Source organism: Nicotiana sylvestris, chromosome 7 (genome assembly GCF_000393655.2).
Source record: "Nicotiana sylvestris chromosome 7, ASM39365v2, whole genome shotgun sequence".
NCBI lineage: Eukaryota > Viridiplantae > Streptophyta > Magnoliopsida > Solanales > Solanaceae > Nicotiana > Nicotiana sylvestris.
Window position 1 is genome coordinate 106,656,613 of NC_091063.1, and position 17,427 is coordinate 106,674,039.

Here is a 17,427-nt window from a genome sequence, read left to right on the forward strand (position 1 = left end):
GTTTTGATCTTTGGCTTCGAGCCAAGTGGGGGAGTCTGCTATTGATTAGTTGATTGCACGGTTATGTGCTATGTTGGTTCCAATTTGAGGCGTATTGGTGAATCATTTATGGCCTACGGAGATTGAGACCGAGGATGGCTCGAGTAAAGGAATTTTTTTGACAAAGGTTGTAGTATGCTTCATACGTGTGTGAGAATCACGAAATGTCTTGAGTTGTTGTTGGTAAAGGATGCTCGGTGCATAAAGAAGGAAGTTGCTTGGTTGTATTGGAATGAGGCTGCATTCTGTAGTATCTGAAGTGCTAATGAGGCACAGGTTGTTCGGTTCTTTTGATCGGTCTAATTGCGGTTTGAGTAGAGTGGATGAATCTCAAGAATGGTTCTAATGTGTTCAAGATTTTACATGTAACAATTGGGTATTTTCAAGTTGTATGTGTGGCTAAAAACTGAGTTTTCATTGGAAGATGTCAAGATTTGTGGCATTTCTATATCAATTATGGGATTCTATGTATCAGTATCAGGAAGGTAAATGTAAGGGATTTAGATTCGCAGGAAGTCTCTTTAAAGTAAAGTATTTTGAATGTGGTGTTTTTGGGAATATTTAAGAGAGTATTCAGCGGCTTATGAGTCTTAGACGGTGTGGGTTTGTGCTTGGGTCTCGTGTGGTGAGTCTGGATTGAGTATTTGTAGTATTGTAGCAAGAAGAAGTGTCAAGCTGACGGTAGATTAGAAGGAAACTCAAATAGATGGGATAGCTTGGCAGTAAGCCGGATCGGTGTGGTAAGGATATGATTAGTTCTTTGGATGCTTATGAGGTAATAAGTTTATACAGGTGTTTCACGACAATTCTCTTGGGTTTTAGTGGCCTGCGTAGCTTGGTTGAGTTAGAAGGATGTAGTCCTGACGGTTTAGTTTTGTGCAAATGAAATTCGGAGAGTTCTTGATGGCTTTCTGCCACGGTTTGGAGGTGTACATTTTCTACTGGCATGAGGAGCATGTGAGGTGTAGTGATTTTCTTCTAGATGGGTTCAATGGAAAGTTCTTGGCTAATTGAGTACGTAGCTTCTTGTGCCCGGAAGGGATATGAAGTTCTCGTGGTTATCCTAGGATGGTACGGTTTATGTGGTTGTGGTGTAGGATTGAGATTTGCATTTGTAAGGACACGGTTCAGATTTGAAAAGAAGGTCACAAATTCTTAGATATCATGGGAAGCTTCAGGTGACTAGATAAATGAGATCCCTGATTGGTGTGGCTTGATGAGGGTATAACATTTCAGAAAGGGCGATGTGTTTGAGTTACAGATGCTTTATTGGTATTGCAGCACTATCTTGTCTAATCGACGGATGATATTCGAGTTTCTTGGTGGCTCAGAAGAATTATAGGTGTACCTCTCATGAGATGATTGAGTACTAGAGGTGTGTTATATATGCGAGCAGCGGAATTGGGATCAGATATGGTAATTCGTGTGTTTTATGGACTTGGAGACTAGAAGTTCTCATATACAGGTTAGCTCGTGGTTGTGGACGACAAAGATGTGGGTAAGTTAGTCAGATGATAGTGTGTGCTATGATTCAGTTACTGTGAACCTTTGGAGGATTATTTATCTGTTGTGTGTGACTAGAGTTGATATGTGGTTCATTAGTAGACCTATATGGATGTGTGTTTTGCATTGAGACGGCTTTGTTGACTTCGAGTTGCCATTGGTGAGGGATGTGTTGATTTGGTTGCTATTGAGCTATTAGTAATCAGGGGGATCAATGAGTTACCTTTTCGTGTTGTGAGCCGTTAGGATTTGTTGATTATAGGCACATGTGGTGCGGTGTTATTAGGGCCTCTCAGTGGAATTCGAGTGGGAAGAGTATCAGGTATTGCTCGGCGGGTAGCATATCGGTTGTGTCCCTTCGGGTATGTGTAATGTTATGTCAATTGTTTTGCGGTGGTTATGATGATTGCTTTGGTTTTAGACATCATATTGTACACGGTTGTCGATTTTGAGCATAGTGACTTAAGGTGTTTTCATGTGGACCAGTGTTTGGATGAGGTCGCGCATTGGAGCGGAGCTATGTGGAGGTATGATCCTGCGGGTTCGATTCGTGTGTTCTTTTTTTTTATGATGTGTGATGGGTTCTTAACATTGTGTGTGATGGTACTGGTGAGCTTGCGGTACATCTCTTTCATTTGAGTCATTTTCATGAATTAGGTATGTTCGGATTGTTGCTTATCGGTGTGCAGATTGCACAAGTCGTGGCTTTGGTCTGTATTGATATGTCATGTCACTAGAGTAGTTGTGTTGGATTAGATGATATTGTTGGGATCTTTAATGAATACAAGTGGGTTCGATTTCAGCATGTTAGAAGGATAATATCGAGGTTCGGCTCAGAAATTTGCGATGGTCCTTGCCAAAGGAGAAGTGACTTCATGAATAGTTGATCTGGGGAACTGGTTATGGCTTACTGCGTGTTTCATTTATCAATGGTAGTATATGAAAGTATTGGAATGAGACTTTAGTTGATAAGAGTTTCTCTATCGATATTTGGTTGTGTGCAACTGCTGTGATTAGAAGTTATCGCTACAAGTATTTGAGTTATGTGGTATGTCATGTAATTGCACCTGAGGTCACATGTATGGTTTATTACAGCTTATTCGACCTATTCAGAGTATAAATGTGAGACTTTGATCTTGTGGATGATTTAAGAAGTGGAATTTCAGTTACATTGTGTTATCGGACCTATATAAGATAGAGTGACGTGGGATCACCCCCAGGTATGTTCATAGTAAGGTTATTCAGCGATTGGTTGGCTTTTGAAACAACTTTGGGCACGTTCGAGGACGAACGTATGTTTAAGTAGGGGAGGATGTAACGAACAGAGCCATCGTTTTGATCTTTTGCACTTTGCTCGCCAGTTCTCGGGCATGACTTGTCCCGTGTGATATATTATGACTTATGTAAAATGTTGGTTTTGGTTTTCAGGGTATCGAAATGAATTTGGAAGAACATTTCTCAGTTTGAAGCTTGAAATTTGAAAGGTTTGACCAAGATTTGACTTGTTTTTATATGATCTCGGATCGGAATTTTTATGATTTGGTTAGCTCCGTTAGGTGATTTGGGACTTAAGAGCGTGATCGGAAATGCATTTTGGACGTTCGTGGAAGGTTTAGGCTTGAATTGGCGAAATTGAGATTTTGGCGTCTTCCGGTTGATAGGTGAGATTTTGATATAGGGGTCGAAATGGAATTCCAAAAGTTGCAGTAACTCCGTTGCATCATTTGTGACGTGTGTGAAAAATTTCAAGTCATTCGAATGTGGTTTGGCTGGATTTTTTTTTATCAAAAATGGAATTTGGAAGTTCTTGAAATTCTTAGGCTTGAATCCGATGTGATTTTGATGTTTTAATATTGTTTTGAGCATTCCGAAGGTTGGAACAAGTTTGAATGAGGTTATGGGATGTGTTGGCATGTTTTTTTGAGGTCCCGAGGGCCTCAAGTGAGTTTCGGATGGTTAAACAAATCAATTTGGGACTTTGGACTTGGCAGTTTTTGCTAGTTTTGTGTTGCAGACAAATTGTTCTTCGCATTCGCGGTCAGGGACTCGCGTTCGCGAATGATGTTTTTATATGTTTATATTTTTGTTCTACGCGTTCGTGAGGAAGGGGACGCGAACACGAAGGTGGAGGCTTCATGTGCATCGCGGATGCGAGACTGGGGTCGCGTTCGCGAAGAGGAGTAAGGTCGTTGGGCACCCCAGACCAATGTGCTATGCGTTCGCGAGAGTTGGACCGCGTTTGCGAAAGCCAGGTAAGGCTAAGCATCGTGTTCACATGGAAATTGTATGCGTTCGCGAAGGAAAAAATGGAGAGGCAGTGAATTTGGTCTATGCGAACGCGAGAGACCGGTCGCGTTCGCGAAGAAGGTAATTTTACCTGGGGTTGAATGTTTAAAAGTGAGTTTCGCGAGCTTTGGTCTATTTTCTCCATTGTTGAACGATTTTGGAGCTTTTGAGAAAGATTGAAGAGGGAATCGAAGGGTAACACTTGGAGGTAAGATTTTTAAACGCTATACTCGATCCTATGTTGATTCTTACTTGTTTAATCATGAAATATGTGGAAATTAAAGCCTAAAATTGGGGTATTAGAGCTTGAAATTGGAGAGTGTAAATGGGAAATTTGAGGGGGGAATTGAGGCCCGATTTTGATGTTCTTGGTATGTATAGACTCGTGAGAGATGAGGATTCCATTAATGTTAATTTCGTCGGATTCCAAGATATGGGCCCGGGGGCCGGGTTTGAGCAATTTCGGGATTTTTGATGTAAATTGGATATTTTCGAGTGAGCTTTGTTCCCTTAGCATATTCTAATGGTTATGTACTGATTGTGGCTAGATTTGGAGCATCTGCAGGTCGATACGTGAGGGCAAAGGCATCGCGGGTTAGAGTTTGGACCGGATCGAGGTAAGTAATGATTGTAAATGCTGTCCCGAGGGTTTGAAACCCCGGATTTCACATCGTTGTGCTACTTGAGATGACGCACACGCTAGATGACGAGCGTGGAGTCGTGCACCGTTGGGGATTATGACTTGGTCCGTCTTGTACGACTGTTAAGTCGCGTATTTGATTTGAAATCTTATGATATTTCATATTTTAGAGATTGATATTATATTTTGGGTTGTATGCCATGTTTGGGGCCTTGTACCGACCTGTTGAGATCCTTAAGGGCATTTTTACTATTCTTCCTCACTCTATTTGTTTTGAAAGCATATCCTCAGTCATGATTTACCTGTTTATTGTCTAAACCTGGTTTTATCACTTAAAATCTTAAAATGTGAAAACTGTTTGGGCTGAGTTCCCTGTTTTACTGATGGTCCGAGTGATTGTGAGGTTGATGACTAAGATAGACTGAGGGTCTGATTGTGTGGTTAATGACTGAGATAGACTAAGGGTCTGATGGTGAGGTTAATGACGGAGAGAGGCCGAGGGTCTAATGGTGAGGTTAATGACGGAGAAAGGTCGATGGCCTGTTTGTGAGGATTATGTATGTATTTGGATTGGGATGCACGTCACAACGATATGTTGGATCATGCTGCACGCTGCAACGATATAGCGCTTGGGCTGTAGGAGCCCCTCCAAAGTCTGCACACCCCCAGTGAGCACAATTGACTAGATATATGGATCGGGCTACACGCCGCAGCGATATATGGATCGGGCTGCACGCCACAGTGATATATGGATCTGGATACATACCGCAACAATATATGGATCGGGCTGCACACCGCAGCGGTTACTATATGGTACTTATTGAGTGTGAGTGCTGAGTATGAGCACTGATTGATGAGACTTGAGTCTCTAGTGACTAAGAGGCTTGCCCGGGGGGCTGTATACATATATGAGTGATGCTTTGCCCGAGGGGCTTGTTTTAGGAAATTGTTGTTTCCACTCCTCTTTATACTGAGCTTCTGTTGAAAATATTGAACAAATGCTTTGAAACAACTTTCATTTAAGCTGGAGTTTTTATGAGATGTTCGGAGTTGAATCACTGATTTGGCTTTATTATTTCCACTAAGATTTTTATGATATGAGGTGTTTATGATTCCTGTTTTTGCCCGAGGGGCTGTATACAAACTATGTTTTGCCCGAGGGGCCGATTATGATTTTCATCTCTTTAATTATAAATTGTATTGAACCTCTATTGAAACTGTTGGAAAGAAAATTCAAATGATTTTTACCAAAAGCTAGATTTTAAATGAGACGATTGACTCGTATTCTGATTTGAAATCCTGTTGTGCTTATTGAGTTTATCATAAATGTGGATTCATCATTTCCTATTGCTCAGTCTTTATTTACTCTTATTACTTACTGGGTTGGAGTACTCACATTACTCCCTGCACCTCGTGTGCAGATTCAGGTATTTCGGAACCCGGTACCGGGTGTTGATTGCTAAGAGGCAGAGTCGTCGGAGTTAGCAAGGTGGCTGCACAATGTTTGCAGCACTGCTTTCCTTCCTCTCATTTTCATTATTGTATTTAGTATAATTTTAGACTCTTGTTGTACTCAGACCTTGGTAGATGCTCATGACTAGTAACACCGCGATGTCGGGCTTGTATAATTATTCCACACTTTTCTTTAAAATTCATTATGAGAATTATTGTTTTTAAATGGTATAAAAACAACTTTTATTGGAAAAAAATGGTTGATTCGGGAGTTGTGTCGGCTGGCCTAGTTTCACGATAGGCGTCATCACGACCGAGTTGGTCTTGGATCATGATAAGTTGGTATCATAGCCTAGGTTACATAGGTCTCATGAGTCATGAGCAGGTTTAGTAGAGTCTCGCGGATCATAACGGAGATGTCTGTATTTATCCTCGGGAGGCTGCAGAACCTTTAGAAAAAACTTCACATTTTTGAATTCTTATCATGCGTCCTTGATTCAGCTTGAAAAGTAACTCTTTGAATTCCTTCCACGCGTTCGTATGCGCGCATGAGCGCTCAGTATTAGATGTGCATCGATGACTTGTGATTCCCTGATCTAGGGGAAAGATGTGATCTCTATGTGTTTATATTGGGCCAGTCTAGAAGACTTGGGGCCGAATTTTTGCCTATAGCTTGAGCCCTAAGCTGTTGATTGCGTGAGCGCGTGATTCTGGATCTATATGTTCTGTGGTATCCCTATTAAGGGAAGTAATGACTGAATAGCTACGTGATGAAGGTGAAGTGACTGCGAGATGTGTTCATATGAATCGAATGAGGCGAGTAGGGTCTGCTTTGGGGCAGCAAGAAATATTAGGTTCTTGATTTTCATCTCGATTTGAGGTATAGCCCTGAGTTATGGGCATGTGAAGAATCTCTTCATGTCTCCTAGTTGGGATTAAAGTAAATTTCATGTTGTGGTATGAGTTCAGACTCAGGAAGACTAAGTGACTGCGTAATGTTTATGACGGTGGAAGATATACAGAAATGTTAGTTGGAGGCAGAGCAGGTGGGTTATCTCCTGCAGAGTGTTCTGAGGTTGTGCAATCCTTATGTTGTTTGTTAGGAGATCTCATATACAAGTGTAATATATGTGTTGCAATTTAAATTTGGGCCGCTTAAAAGAGTGGGGTTCAACTGTTACTAGAGTGAATGCAAAATTTGCATAAGATTTAAAGTACCAGGTAGTCTGTGTTTCATGAGTGTATGAATGGTTGAGTTTAAGCTCACTATGGTATTATGGCAGCAATAGAGTATATGCGTTATGAGTTTTTGAGTGTGTTTTGATCTATGGCTTCGAGCCAAGTGGGGGAGTCTGCTATTGATTAGTTGATTGCACAGTTATGTGTTATGTTGGTTCCAGTTTGAGGCATACTGGTGAATCATTTATGGCCTATGGATATTGAGACCAAGGATGGCTCGAGTAAAGGAAATTTTTTGACAAAGGTTGTAGTATGCTTCATAGGTGTGTGAGAATCATAGAATGTCTTGAGTTGTTGTTGGTAAAGGATGCTCGGTGCATAGAGCAGGAAGTTGCTTGGTTGTATTGGGATGAGGTTGCATTCTGTAGGGTCTGAAGTGCTAATGAGGCACATGTTGTTCGGTTCTTTTGATCGGGCTAATTGCAGTTTGAGTAGAGTGGACGACTCTCGAGAATGGTTCTAATATGTTATATTGTATGGATCCACCAAATTGTAGAGTACATGGTCCTCTACAAGATTCTGCTGAGAGCACTTAGTAAAGCAGTAAGTAAATGAGGCAAAAGATTTTTACGTGGATAAATCCCACACAAGGGGATCAAAAACCACGACCTACCTTGTAGGCTTTTAACTTCACTAACTTGTAATCTTACCTATTACAAGCCACTTTACAATACTTCCTATTGCAAAGAGTTTACTCAACTAACTTGTGGTACCTTTATCACAAGCCACTTTGTGACTATCCTAGTTACAAAAACTTTTTCTAACTTGTGATGCTATCACCACAAGCCACTTTGTAATTCTACGATTACAAAGATTTTTCCTTATGACTAAATCTAGTCACAACATAAACTCAACGAGTTTACGGATTTACAAGAGGATTCCTAATCAGTATGCTTCTAGATAAGCAATTTAGGAGATATAGTAAGTACAATAACAAGGATACAACTCAACTAGGACATCAAACATCAATCTTTTAGGAACTGGACTGTAGTGGCGTTCAACCCTGTTCTTCAAGTTTGAGAAGATGATTTTTCTGTTTTTGCAAGAGGCTTGAATAAGAAACAGAAACCTTCCAGTAATGTTTTTGTATAAAGCACATTTGGTACATCTTGATCACTTGACTTGAAATGATGTGAGTACATTGTTTGGTTAGAAAGTGAGTACATTGTTTGGTTAGAAAGTGAGTGGGCTGATAGTGTGTGCAGTGCGGCAAAAACAGTGTCGTCGGTCACTTCATTTACAGCTGTTTCCAAATGACTTTATACTGCTATGAGGAAACCACAAAAGCATCAGGTCCTTTTTTGGTTCCTAGTTCCTGAAGCTGTAGCAATTCATCATTAGCTGAAATCTATTAACGATTGCAGTAATCCAAGTAGGTCAGGTTCCCTATCTGGTTCTTAGCCATAAGTTTGTTAGATCATCAAAACATCATGCAAGAGAATTTAAGATCTATCAATTTCCCCCTTTTTGATGATGACAAACTTCAACAATTATAAATCGGAATTGGGGCAGTAGAAACCAAATAACCAGTTTCAAAGAGTTTCCCCTGAGACTATGCCTTGCCTTAAAGAATAATAGAGCATAAGAACCAGTTCCCCAATGTGTTTCTCCCTGAGTCCTGTATTAGTCTCCTCTAAGAACCAGTTCCTCAATGTGTAATTTCCCCCTTTTGGCATCATTAAAAAAGAACAACAACACAAAGAAGTCCAGCTAAGCTAACTCATGCCACATATGTGCACACAATCATGAGAAAGAATAGAACACAGAGCGGCAGTACGAGACATAAGAAAAAGGATTCATATTAATAATTTTTAATATGACTCGTCCTTTGAAAAAAGGAAGAGGCTACATTGGACTTGTTCACAAGAGTAGTAGTAGTAGTACATCCCAACTATAAAAAAAGCAAAAAAAAAACATCCAACAACAATCAATAGAGAGACAAAGAAGAAGAAACATATCCAGAAAACTAGTCACTGAAGGGGTTTTTAGGGGGCACTAGGAGGAAAAGGTTTGGAAGCTACAATAAGTGTCTGGAGAACAAGGTCTATTCGGGTGTTTCCCAACTTTTGCTAGTTGAGCAGTTCAGCTTTTAGGTTCTCGACTTGCGCCTTGAGATCAGCATTTTCTTGGGTCAAACGGATCATCTCATCATTTGACATGGGAACCGCTTGGGCTTGTTGACCTTCCAGGATAGCATTCCTGGCCTTCAATCAACGTATTTCCTCAGCTGCACTGTTCTGGGCATTGATGAGCTGAGACACAGTTGAAGTACTTCCTACACCCCATACTTCTTAATACACTCGCACTCTTCCAAGGTTGTTTGAGAGAATGTCTACTTACGGGTCCCCACTTTACCTGTTCCCAGTGGAACCTCAAAGAATTTGAACACCTGAGTGAGCAAGAATCCATAGGGAAGCCCGTGATTACCATCCTTTAAATTGGCCACCTTCTACATGTGTTCAATCATTATGGTAGGCAGACTCATAGGGTTGAAACCGTCTAGTTGCTCCATTAGGTATAGATCAGATTTTGAAGTTACATACCTCCTTTCTGCTCGAGGCAACAGGACTTTGTTAACCAGCTCAAACAACAGTTGGTAGACAGGAAGTAGTGCTTTCTTATGGATCTGGTCCCCTTTCTGATTAGAATTATCTTTCACCACTACATTTCTGAAGTTGTACTGACAGACATCTCATACACTCGACACCCCAACTGTAGGAACTTGCAAAATTTCTCCAAGAAATTTCACGTCAAAGACAATGTCCACCTCATTGACAAACGCACAAACATGGTTAGTAGTGACTGGAAAAAGACTAGCGAAGAAACTCTGTACCTCCTCCTCATACACTTTAGGGGCATCAATGTAGAATATATGCATCCATTGTTGTAACTCCACCATTTTCAGAATTTGGCACATTCCGGCCATCTTCGAGATTGTTGGGTCAAACGTACAACCTAGCAGAACCTTTTGATGGCTTAGGTGCTCAGAGCCAAGGCAGACCTCACTTCTTACTTTCTTTCTAGAACTAGGTTCTTCAACTATTTCAAACTTGCGTTTCCTATGCTTTTCTCCACTGACTTTGCCTTTCCCCTTGGACTTGACAAGAATATCCTCATCACTCACTGCCTTCTTCAACTTGAACTTAGAAGTAGACCTTTTCTCCATAGAAACAGACTCAACCTTTTTCGAGGACCGCCTTACAAGGGAACCTGGCTCCTCAAGAGTTCCTTCTTCCACCTCCACTACAAGAATAACTTTATCACTTACAAGTACACTATCATTCACCAACTTTCTTCTTTTCTTCTTACTATTTTTCTTTCTCTTTTGGAGTGTAAAGTTGTAGGCCATTTTGACTTGAAGCCTGGTAGTAGGCCTCTTAATTTCAGACTCAAGAGTGGAGACAACCCTTCGCTTACTTATGAATGCAACAAGGGACATGTTGTCTAGGTCTTCTTCATCACTAGATCACATTTATGGTGATTAAATTCCTAGGGGAACAACATCGAATGCAGGAACAACACTATCCTGGGGATGAGAGTCCTGACCTGGGTCCTCCGGAGAGGGATTAGGTTCCTCATGTGATGCCCCAGTAGTGTATACTACTGCATCCCCTTCAACAACCATAATCGCCCCTTCTACCCACACGTTTTGTGACTCATGTTTCTGGGAAATAACTTCATGCAATACCTCATCAGCGGATACCACAAACACAGTCTTTTCTTCTTCAACTAGTGCTTCCACAACCTAGAGTTGACGACAACAATGGCGAAGCCTTTTGTGAACTCAGTATTTTGACCTTGTTCTCCACTTAGGGTTTGACTGGTGTGGGAAACAGACGACGGAGAGAACAAAATAATAATTTCAAGGGTTTCTGAGTTGGGAAAAGGTTGGGAAACTAGGGAAGATATGACTGTAGCGGTAGGAGTGATAGAGGGTGACAAAGACTTAGTGAAGGCGAGAGGTTCCATAGATGGGTCAGAGATGGTTACAGTTGAGGCAGAGAGATCGGAAGTTTTCTCAGCCATTGAAAGAGATGGTGTGATGATCCTTTCCTTTTTGATGAATCTAGAATAGGGCCTATGGTTAAGAAGGATATAAGAGAGGGGTTTTTAAATGGAGAGGATAATTATGAAGGGAGAAGAATAGGCATCGGTTCTGAAACGACAGTTGGGCGTGGAGAATTGTGATGTTTCAGAGGGAGATGGAACATTTTGAATTGAAGGCACGTGATAGCCAGATCTGAAAAGTTGATGACATGGCAGTTGTATTTTGTACCTTTTAAGATGTGTATTAAATGATGCACAAAACTACTAACCTTTAGTACAAGAACCTGGTTCTCGAAAAAACATTTTCTTCAAGCCCTTTTTGAAAAGAATTAATCCTCTTTTATTAGTCATGTACTGCATCTACTGCTTCTATGCGTATCATGCATGTCTACCTGCAACGGTATTGAAGTGAGTTAAACAAGGCCAAAAAACACTTTGAACTAATTATTTCTTAAGAATACAAGCCAGCTAAAGAGGAATCAAGTTCTTAATTTGGCTTCAACAGTCCCAGCTTTACTCTGTTTCTTTCAAACTATTCCCTACTCAATGCCTTGGTGAAAATGTCTGCAATTTGATCTTTTGTGCTGCAGAACTTCATGCATATCAACCCTTTCTCCACATTATCTCTCAGAATATGATGCCTCACATAAATATATTTGGTCCTTTTATATTGAACTGGATTCTTTGCCATATTGAGTGTACAGGTGTTGTCACATAGTAGAGGCACACTCTCAGTAGGAACTCCAAAATCCTCCAGTTGATGCTTGATCCACAGAAGCTGAGCACAGCTGGATGCTGCAGCTACATATTCAGCTTCAGCTGTTGAAAGAGCCACTGAATTTTGTTTCCTTGTCCCCCAAGAGATAAGATATGATCTTAAGAAGTGAGCCATCCCAGAAGTGCTTTTTCTATTCACAAGATAACCTGCATAGTCTGTGTCAGCATACCCAATCAGATTAAAACTGTCACCTGATGGATAATATAGCACCAGGTCCTATGTGCCTTTGAGATATCTTAATATTCTTTTGGTAGCCTTCAAGTGAAATTCCTTGGTATTTGATTGAAACCTCGCACATAGCTCCACACTGAAGACAATATTAGGTCGACTGGCAGTGAGATAGAGGAGAGACCCAATGATGCCTCTATACATTGTTTGATTCACAGGAGATCCAATTTCATCCATGTCTAGTCGAGTGGCAGTTGCAATGGGAGTGTCCATCACTTTTGATGCTTCCATGTCAAACCTCTTTAAGAGTTCCCTGATGTATTTTTGTTGACAAATGGAAGTACCCTTTGGGGATTGTTTTACTTGAAGACCCAGGAAGAAGTTTAATTCCCCTATCATGCTTATTTCAAATTCGCTTCCCATAAGTTTTATGAATTCTTCACACAGAGAGTCAGTTGTTGCTCCAAAAATGATATCATCAACATAAACCTGAACAATGAGCAGGTTCCTTCCTTGTTTCTTTAAAAAAAGAGTGTTGTCAATCTTCCCTCTCTTAAACCCATTTTCTCAGAGAAATTTTGACAATCTTTCATACCATGCTCGAGGAGCCTACTTTAACCCAATATGTTGTCCAATTTGAACACATATTCAGGGTGCTCATGACATTCAAACCTAGGGGGTTGCTTCACATAGACTTCTTCCTTAAGCAGTCCATTCCAAAATGCACTTTTGACATCCATTTGGAACAAAATAAATTCCATATGAGAAGCAAAGGCAATCAGAATTCTGATGGCTTCCATGCGAGCCACTGGAGCAAATGTTTCATCATAGTCAATCCCTTCCTCCTGATTGTAGCCTTGGACCACTAGTCTGGCCTTGTTCCTTGTGGTAATTCCATGTTCATCGAGCTTGTTTCTGAATACCCACCTGGTTCCTATAATGGTTCTATCTGGGGGTCTGGGTACCAGGTGCCACACATTATTTCTGTCAAATTGATGCAACTCGTCTTGCATGGTTGTAATCCAATCTGTATCTTTTAAGGCTTCCTTGATGTTCTTGGGTTCAATCTGGGAGAGAAAGGCTGAGAAGGCAAGTGAATTTCTAGCTCTTGACCTGGTTTGAACTCCGGAAACTAGAGGAGTGATTATGTTGTCTATAGGGTGAGAACTTTGATGTCTCCAGTTAGATGTCTGGGGTTCATTCTGAGAGGAGGAAGGTATGTTTGGCTAATTTTCTTCTATCATTCTCTCAAATGCAGTGGAATTCCCTAAACTGCATCAACCACTCTTTCTTCGGCTTTAGTGATTGTAATTGAAGTGCTTGGTTCTGTTGATGATGAGGCAGCGTTATCTTTATTTGGCTCCTTCACTTGACTCATCATGTCTGCCTTTCTGTTTGTCATGTTAATGACTTCACTAAGAACAAGTAAGGGTTCTCCATCTTGATCTTCCTCAGCACTCTTCTCAAATGATGGATGAGATTCATCAAAAATAACATGGACGCTTTCTTCAACACATTGAGTCCACTTGTTATATATCTTGTAAGCCTTGCTTTGAGAAGAGTAGCCAAGAAATATCCCTTCGTCACTTTTGGCATCGAACTTACCAAACTGATCATTTCCATTGTTGAGAACATAGCATTTGCATCTGTGAGCACGTGATTTTTGCTTCACGAAAACTACTCCAAAAGAAATCGAAAAATAAAACAAATGTCATTTGGGTAAAAGTTTAAGAATTTCGCGTGACATTTTTCATAATTATTTTGTCTGTGAGTGTTTATTTTGTTTAATTAATTAAAAAATACACGTTGCATGTGTACTTAGGATTTTTATTTTTACAATTAGGAATTAATTAACCATAGTTTGGATTTAAAATAAAGAAAATCACAAAAAATACATATTTTTTGTATTTTTGGCATTTAATGTCCAAGTGCCCGATTTTGTTTGTAATTAATATTTTATTTTTGTGCGATATTTATTGTTAAAGGTCAATTAGTATTTTCTAAGTTAATTTTGTTTTTTTTTACAATTTATTTTAGGAATTTTGGTATTTAGGAATTAAAAGGAAAATGAAAGAAAAAAAAAGAAAAGAGTGAAAATCGGATTGGACCATTATTTTTGGACCAAAAACCAGGCCCAAATCACCCATTTACCATGTCCAGTTGGCCTGGCCAGAGACGTCTTAAAACGACGTCGTTTGGTCACTCTTAATCAAGGCCGTTGGATTAAATCAATCCAACGGCTTAGATTCAATCCCCCTTACCCGTTCCCAAACTCGACCCGTTACCCGGATCTAGCCAACCCCCCACTTAAACCAAACAGTACCGTTTCTCATTAATGAATTAATCCTAGCCATTGATCTCAATTGATCAAACGACCAGGATTTAATTCCTTCCCCCGTATATAAGTCCAACCTCTCACCCCACACCCCCTAAGCTATACCCCCCGTTCACATCTCGTCTCTCTCAAAGACCAAACAGATCCTCCGCCTCTTACCACCGTGCTCTGTCCACCGGAAATTGTCTCACGGCGGTTCCGGTGGTCCAAACGACCCCATCTTTACACCACTGATTCCCCTCGACCTCCCCAATTAGAACCCCTAACCCTTATCCCTCGAATCCTAGCCGTTTGCTTCGAATATTAGATCGAAAATAAGGCCGGAATCCTAGTTCATCCAATGACCCCCAATTTCACACCACAGCTCCGCCTTGACCTCTTCTCTCCAAATCCACCCTCTTCTTCTTTCGAATCTAGTCCCAGCCGCTCGAATATTGATTTTGAGCCAAGAACCCTAGCGCCGCCACAAGATCCCCTGGTGGCGGCGCCTAACCTAAACCCTCCCAAACTCACACCTTCTGACCACTAGCCCACCCTCGTCCTAAGTCCCCTACTAGTTTTGCTCGAATCAGAGCGGAGTTGGTAGAATCTCAAATGAAGGCAAACCCTAGAGGAACCAGCTTCAGGCTGTGTACGAAGTTAAGGGTTTGAGGTCCTAACCGACTTTAGTCGAGTGTTCTCAGTCGAGAACACTCGATTAAAGTCCGTTTTTACCCCAAAAGGCTCAAGTCGGAGTTACGAGCAGAGCGAGTGAGAGATAGGTCTGAGTTCGGAGGTATTTCTTCTGTTTCTCTGTTTGTTTTTCATGTTTTGTTGTTTGTTTGTTTAAGATGAGTTCAAATTCGCCTTTTATCAATTACTCTTTTTTTCTCCAATCAGACCTTTTATTTGGTCCAATTTTATCATTGCTTCTGTTTGTTGTCGATTGTATATGTTATAATTTGTGTAATCGATTGAATAACTGTCGTCGATTAGTCTGGTATGCTTGAATGTTAGATTAGCATGATAATAGTTTAATTTGTGGTTCATTCCAGTAGGTTTACCCTCATGTTTCTTTTCTGTTCTAATTTTGTGTTGAAATAAGCCTGTTGGTATCATTTGTTTCAAATTGTTCCAATTTCCTTTTCTCATTGTTATTCACCATGTTTTTTCATATGAGTTCAGTTCGTTTGTCGATTTTAGTACGTTTACAGTGATCATTCCTTCTGCCTAAGTTTGATTTAGAATTGTGAATGCAGTCAGTTAATCCCATGTACATATGCATCTTAGCAGCTTTGCATCAGTCTGCTATTTGATATAATTTGAGTTCTAAGTTCAAACTGCTAGGGGGATTGAATTAAATTGGTTATAGCTGCTATAATTTGATGATTAATTAGGAATCAATTTAGTTATCTGATTAAGGAGATTGGTTGTAGCTGATGAGGTAAAAGAGATTGGGTAGGACAGTAATTTCAGGGGCTTTAGGAGGGTATTTTGGGATTGAAAAGGTTTGAAAGTAGTTTAAGGTGAATGGTCTGACATTAGGGTACTAAAATACCATTAAACTAATGAATTGTTTAAGTGCTAATGGGGAACAAAACATAATGGTAGGGGAAGGTTTAGAGGAAATGGATTAAGAAATAGGTGCCCATACCTATTTGAATTTAAATAAAGAAAAAATGAATTAAAAAGAGAACAAAACATGTAGTAGTGGTCGAGGAATATCATGGGTAGAAAATCTGATAGTTTCAAGGCAGAGAGGGCAGGCCTATTTTTGGGTTATAAAGAGAGTCATTTTAGACAGATTTACGAGGATTCTGAAAATCTGAAGGGGGCTTTTGAATCTGAAAAAATATCACTGTTTGAGAGTTTAAAAAGGGTTGGCTTTTGAAAACACCACTCTTTCAAGAAGTCACACGTTTGAAAATCAATGGAAAAGGGTCCTAAAATTAGTCTAGGATAGATGTTAAGTCAGTTCTTGTTTCTTCTTTAGCTTGGGAGAATCAGTTTAAAAGGAAAAAAGGTTAGGCATTCATGGAGTTTGTTACTGTGCCATTGGGGTCCAGAGTTGTTGCTGATTTGATTTTGAGTAAGCTGGGTCTGTTGTAGCTGTTTGGTTTCCTTCCTGAAGTTGAAACTAGTGTGTTGTCTAGTTAAAGTTGACTCTTGGACTGCTTTCTGCTACTCTTTTGGTTTGAAGTTGGTTTCAAGTTAGGTTTATTTTGGGTGTTGTTATTGCTGTGTTGGTTTGTTTGTGTTGCTGTTTGGTATAGCTGGGGAATTTTTAACTGGTTTTCCTGAGTTGCTGCTGGATATCTGTTACTGTTGCTGTTGTGTTGTGCTATCTGTTGTGCTGATCACTCCTTCTTCTTCTCCATTGTATTCCATTTCCAGGTACACATTCTAAAAAACCTGTGTTGATGTAAGCTCGAATTTGAAGTTGAAGTTGAGATGAAATGGAAATGCAGCTGTTAGTTCTATTTGACATGACTGTATAAATAAACTGAAACTGTTTCTTTATTAGCTAGATTATCACTCGATATGTCTTGAATGTATATAAGCCTGTGATCTCGAGCAGTGGTTGTATTTAGTTTTATGTTAGGTTAATAGGATAATTAGATTAATTTCAGTTTTGGTAATTTGTTTCGTGAAGTCATGTGAAAGCGATTCACATTGCAATAAACCTTTAGTAATGGTCGTCATGTGTTTTGTACTAAAATAGGACTGTTTATTTGCTACATCATGGCATGTTAAAATTGGCCCATAAAGAGTGTTGTGGTTATTTTGTTCAAGTTGTTCCAAGTAGAACGACGTACTGCTTTCACTATAAAATCAGGATGCTTACCTAATGACATGCAAATGAATAAGAAAATGCTTGACTTAAGGGGCTCGATCCCTTGATCTCTCCTATGCAGCTTGGCACGCCCCATTCGGTTTTGGGCTTGCCTCAAGGCCCACCTG

The 17,427-nt window shown here is 40.1% G+C and overlaps 1 protein-coding gene across 1 annotated transcript; it reads right to left on the reverse strand.

The window, feature by feature from the left end:
- Positions 1-12,766: 12,766 nt before the first annotated feature.
- LOC138873579 (uncharacterized mitochondrial protein AtMg00820-like) lies at positions 12,767-13,165 on the reverse strand. The gene has a single exon (XM_070152049.1). It carries the CDS (start codon positions 13,163-13,165, stop codon positions 12,767-12,769), a length of 399 nt encoding a protein of 132 aa, XP_070008150.1.
- Between the last annotated feature and the right edge of the window lie 4,262 nt (positions 13,166-17,427).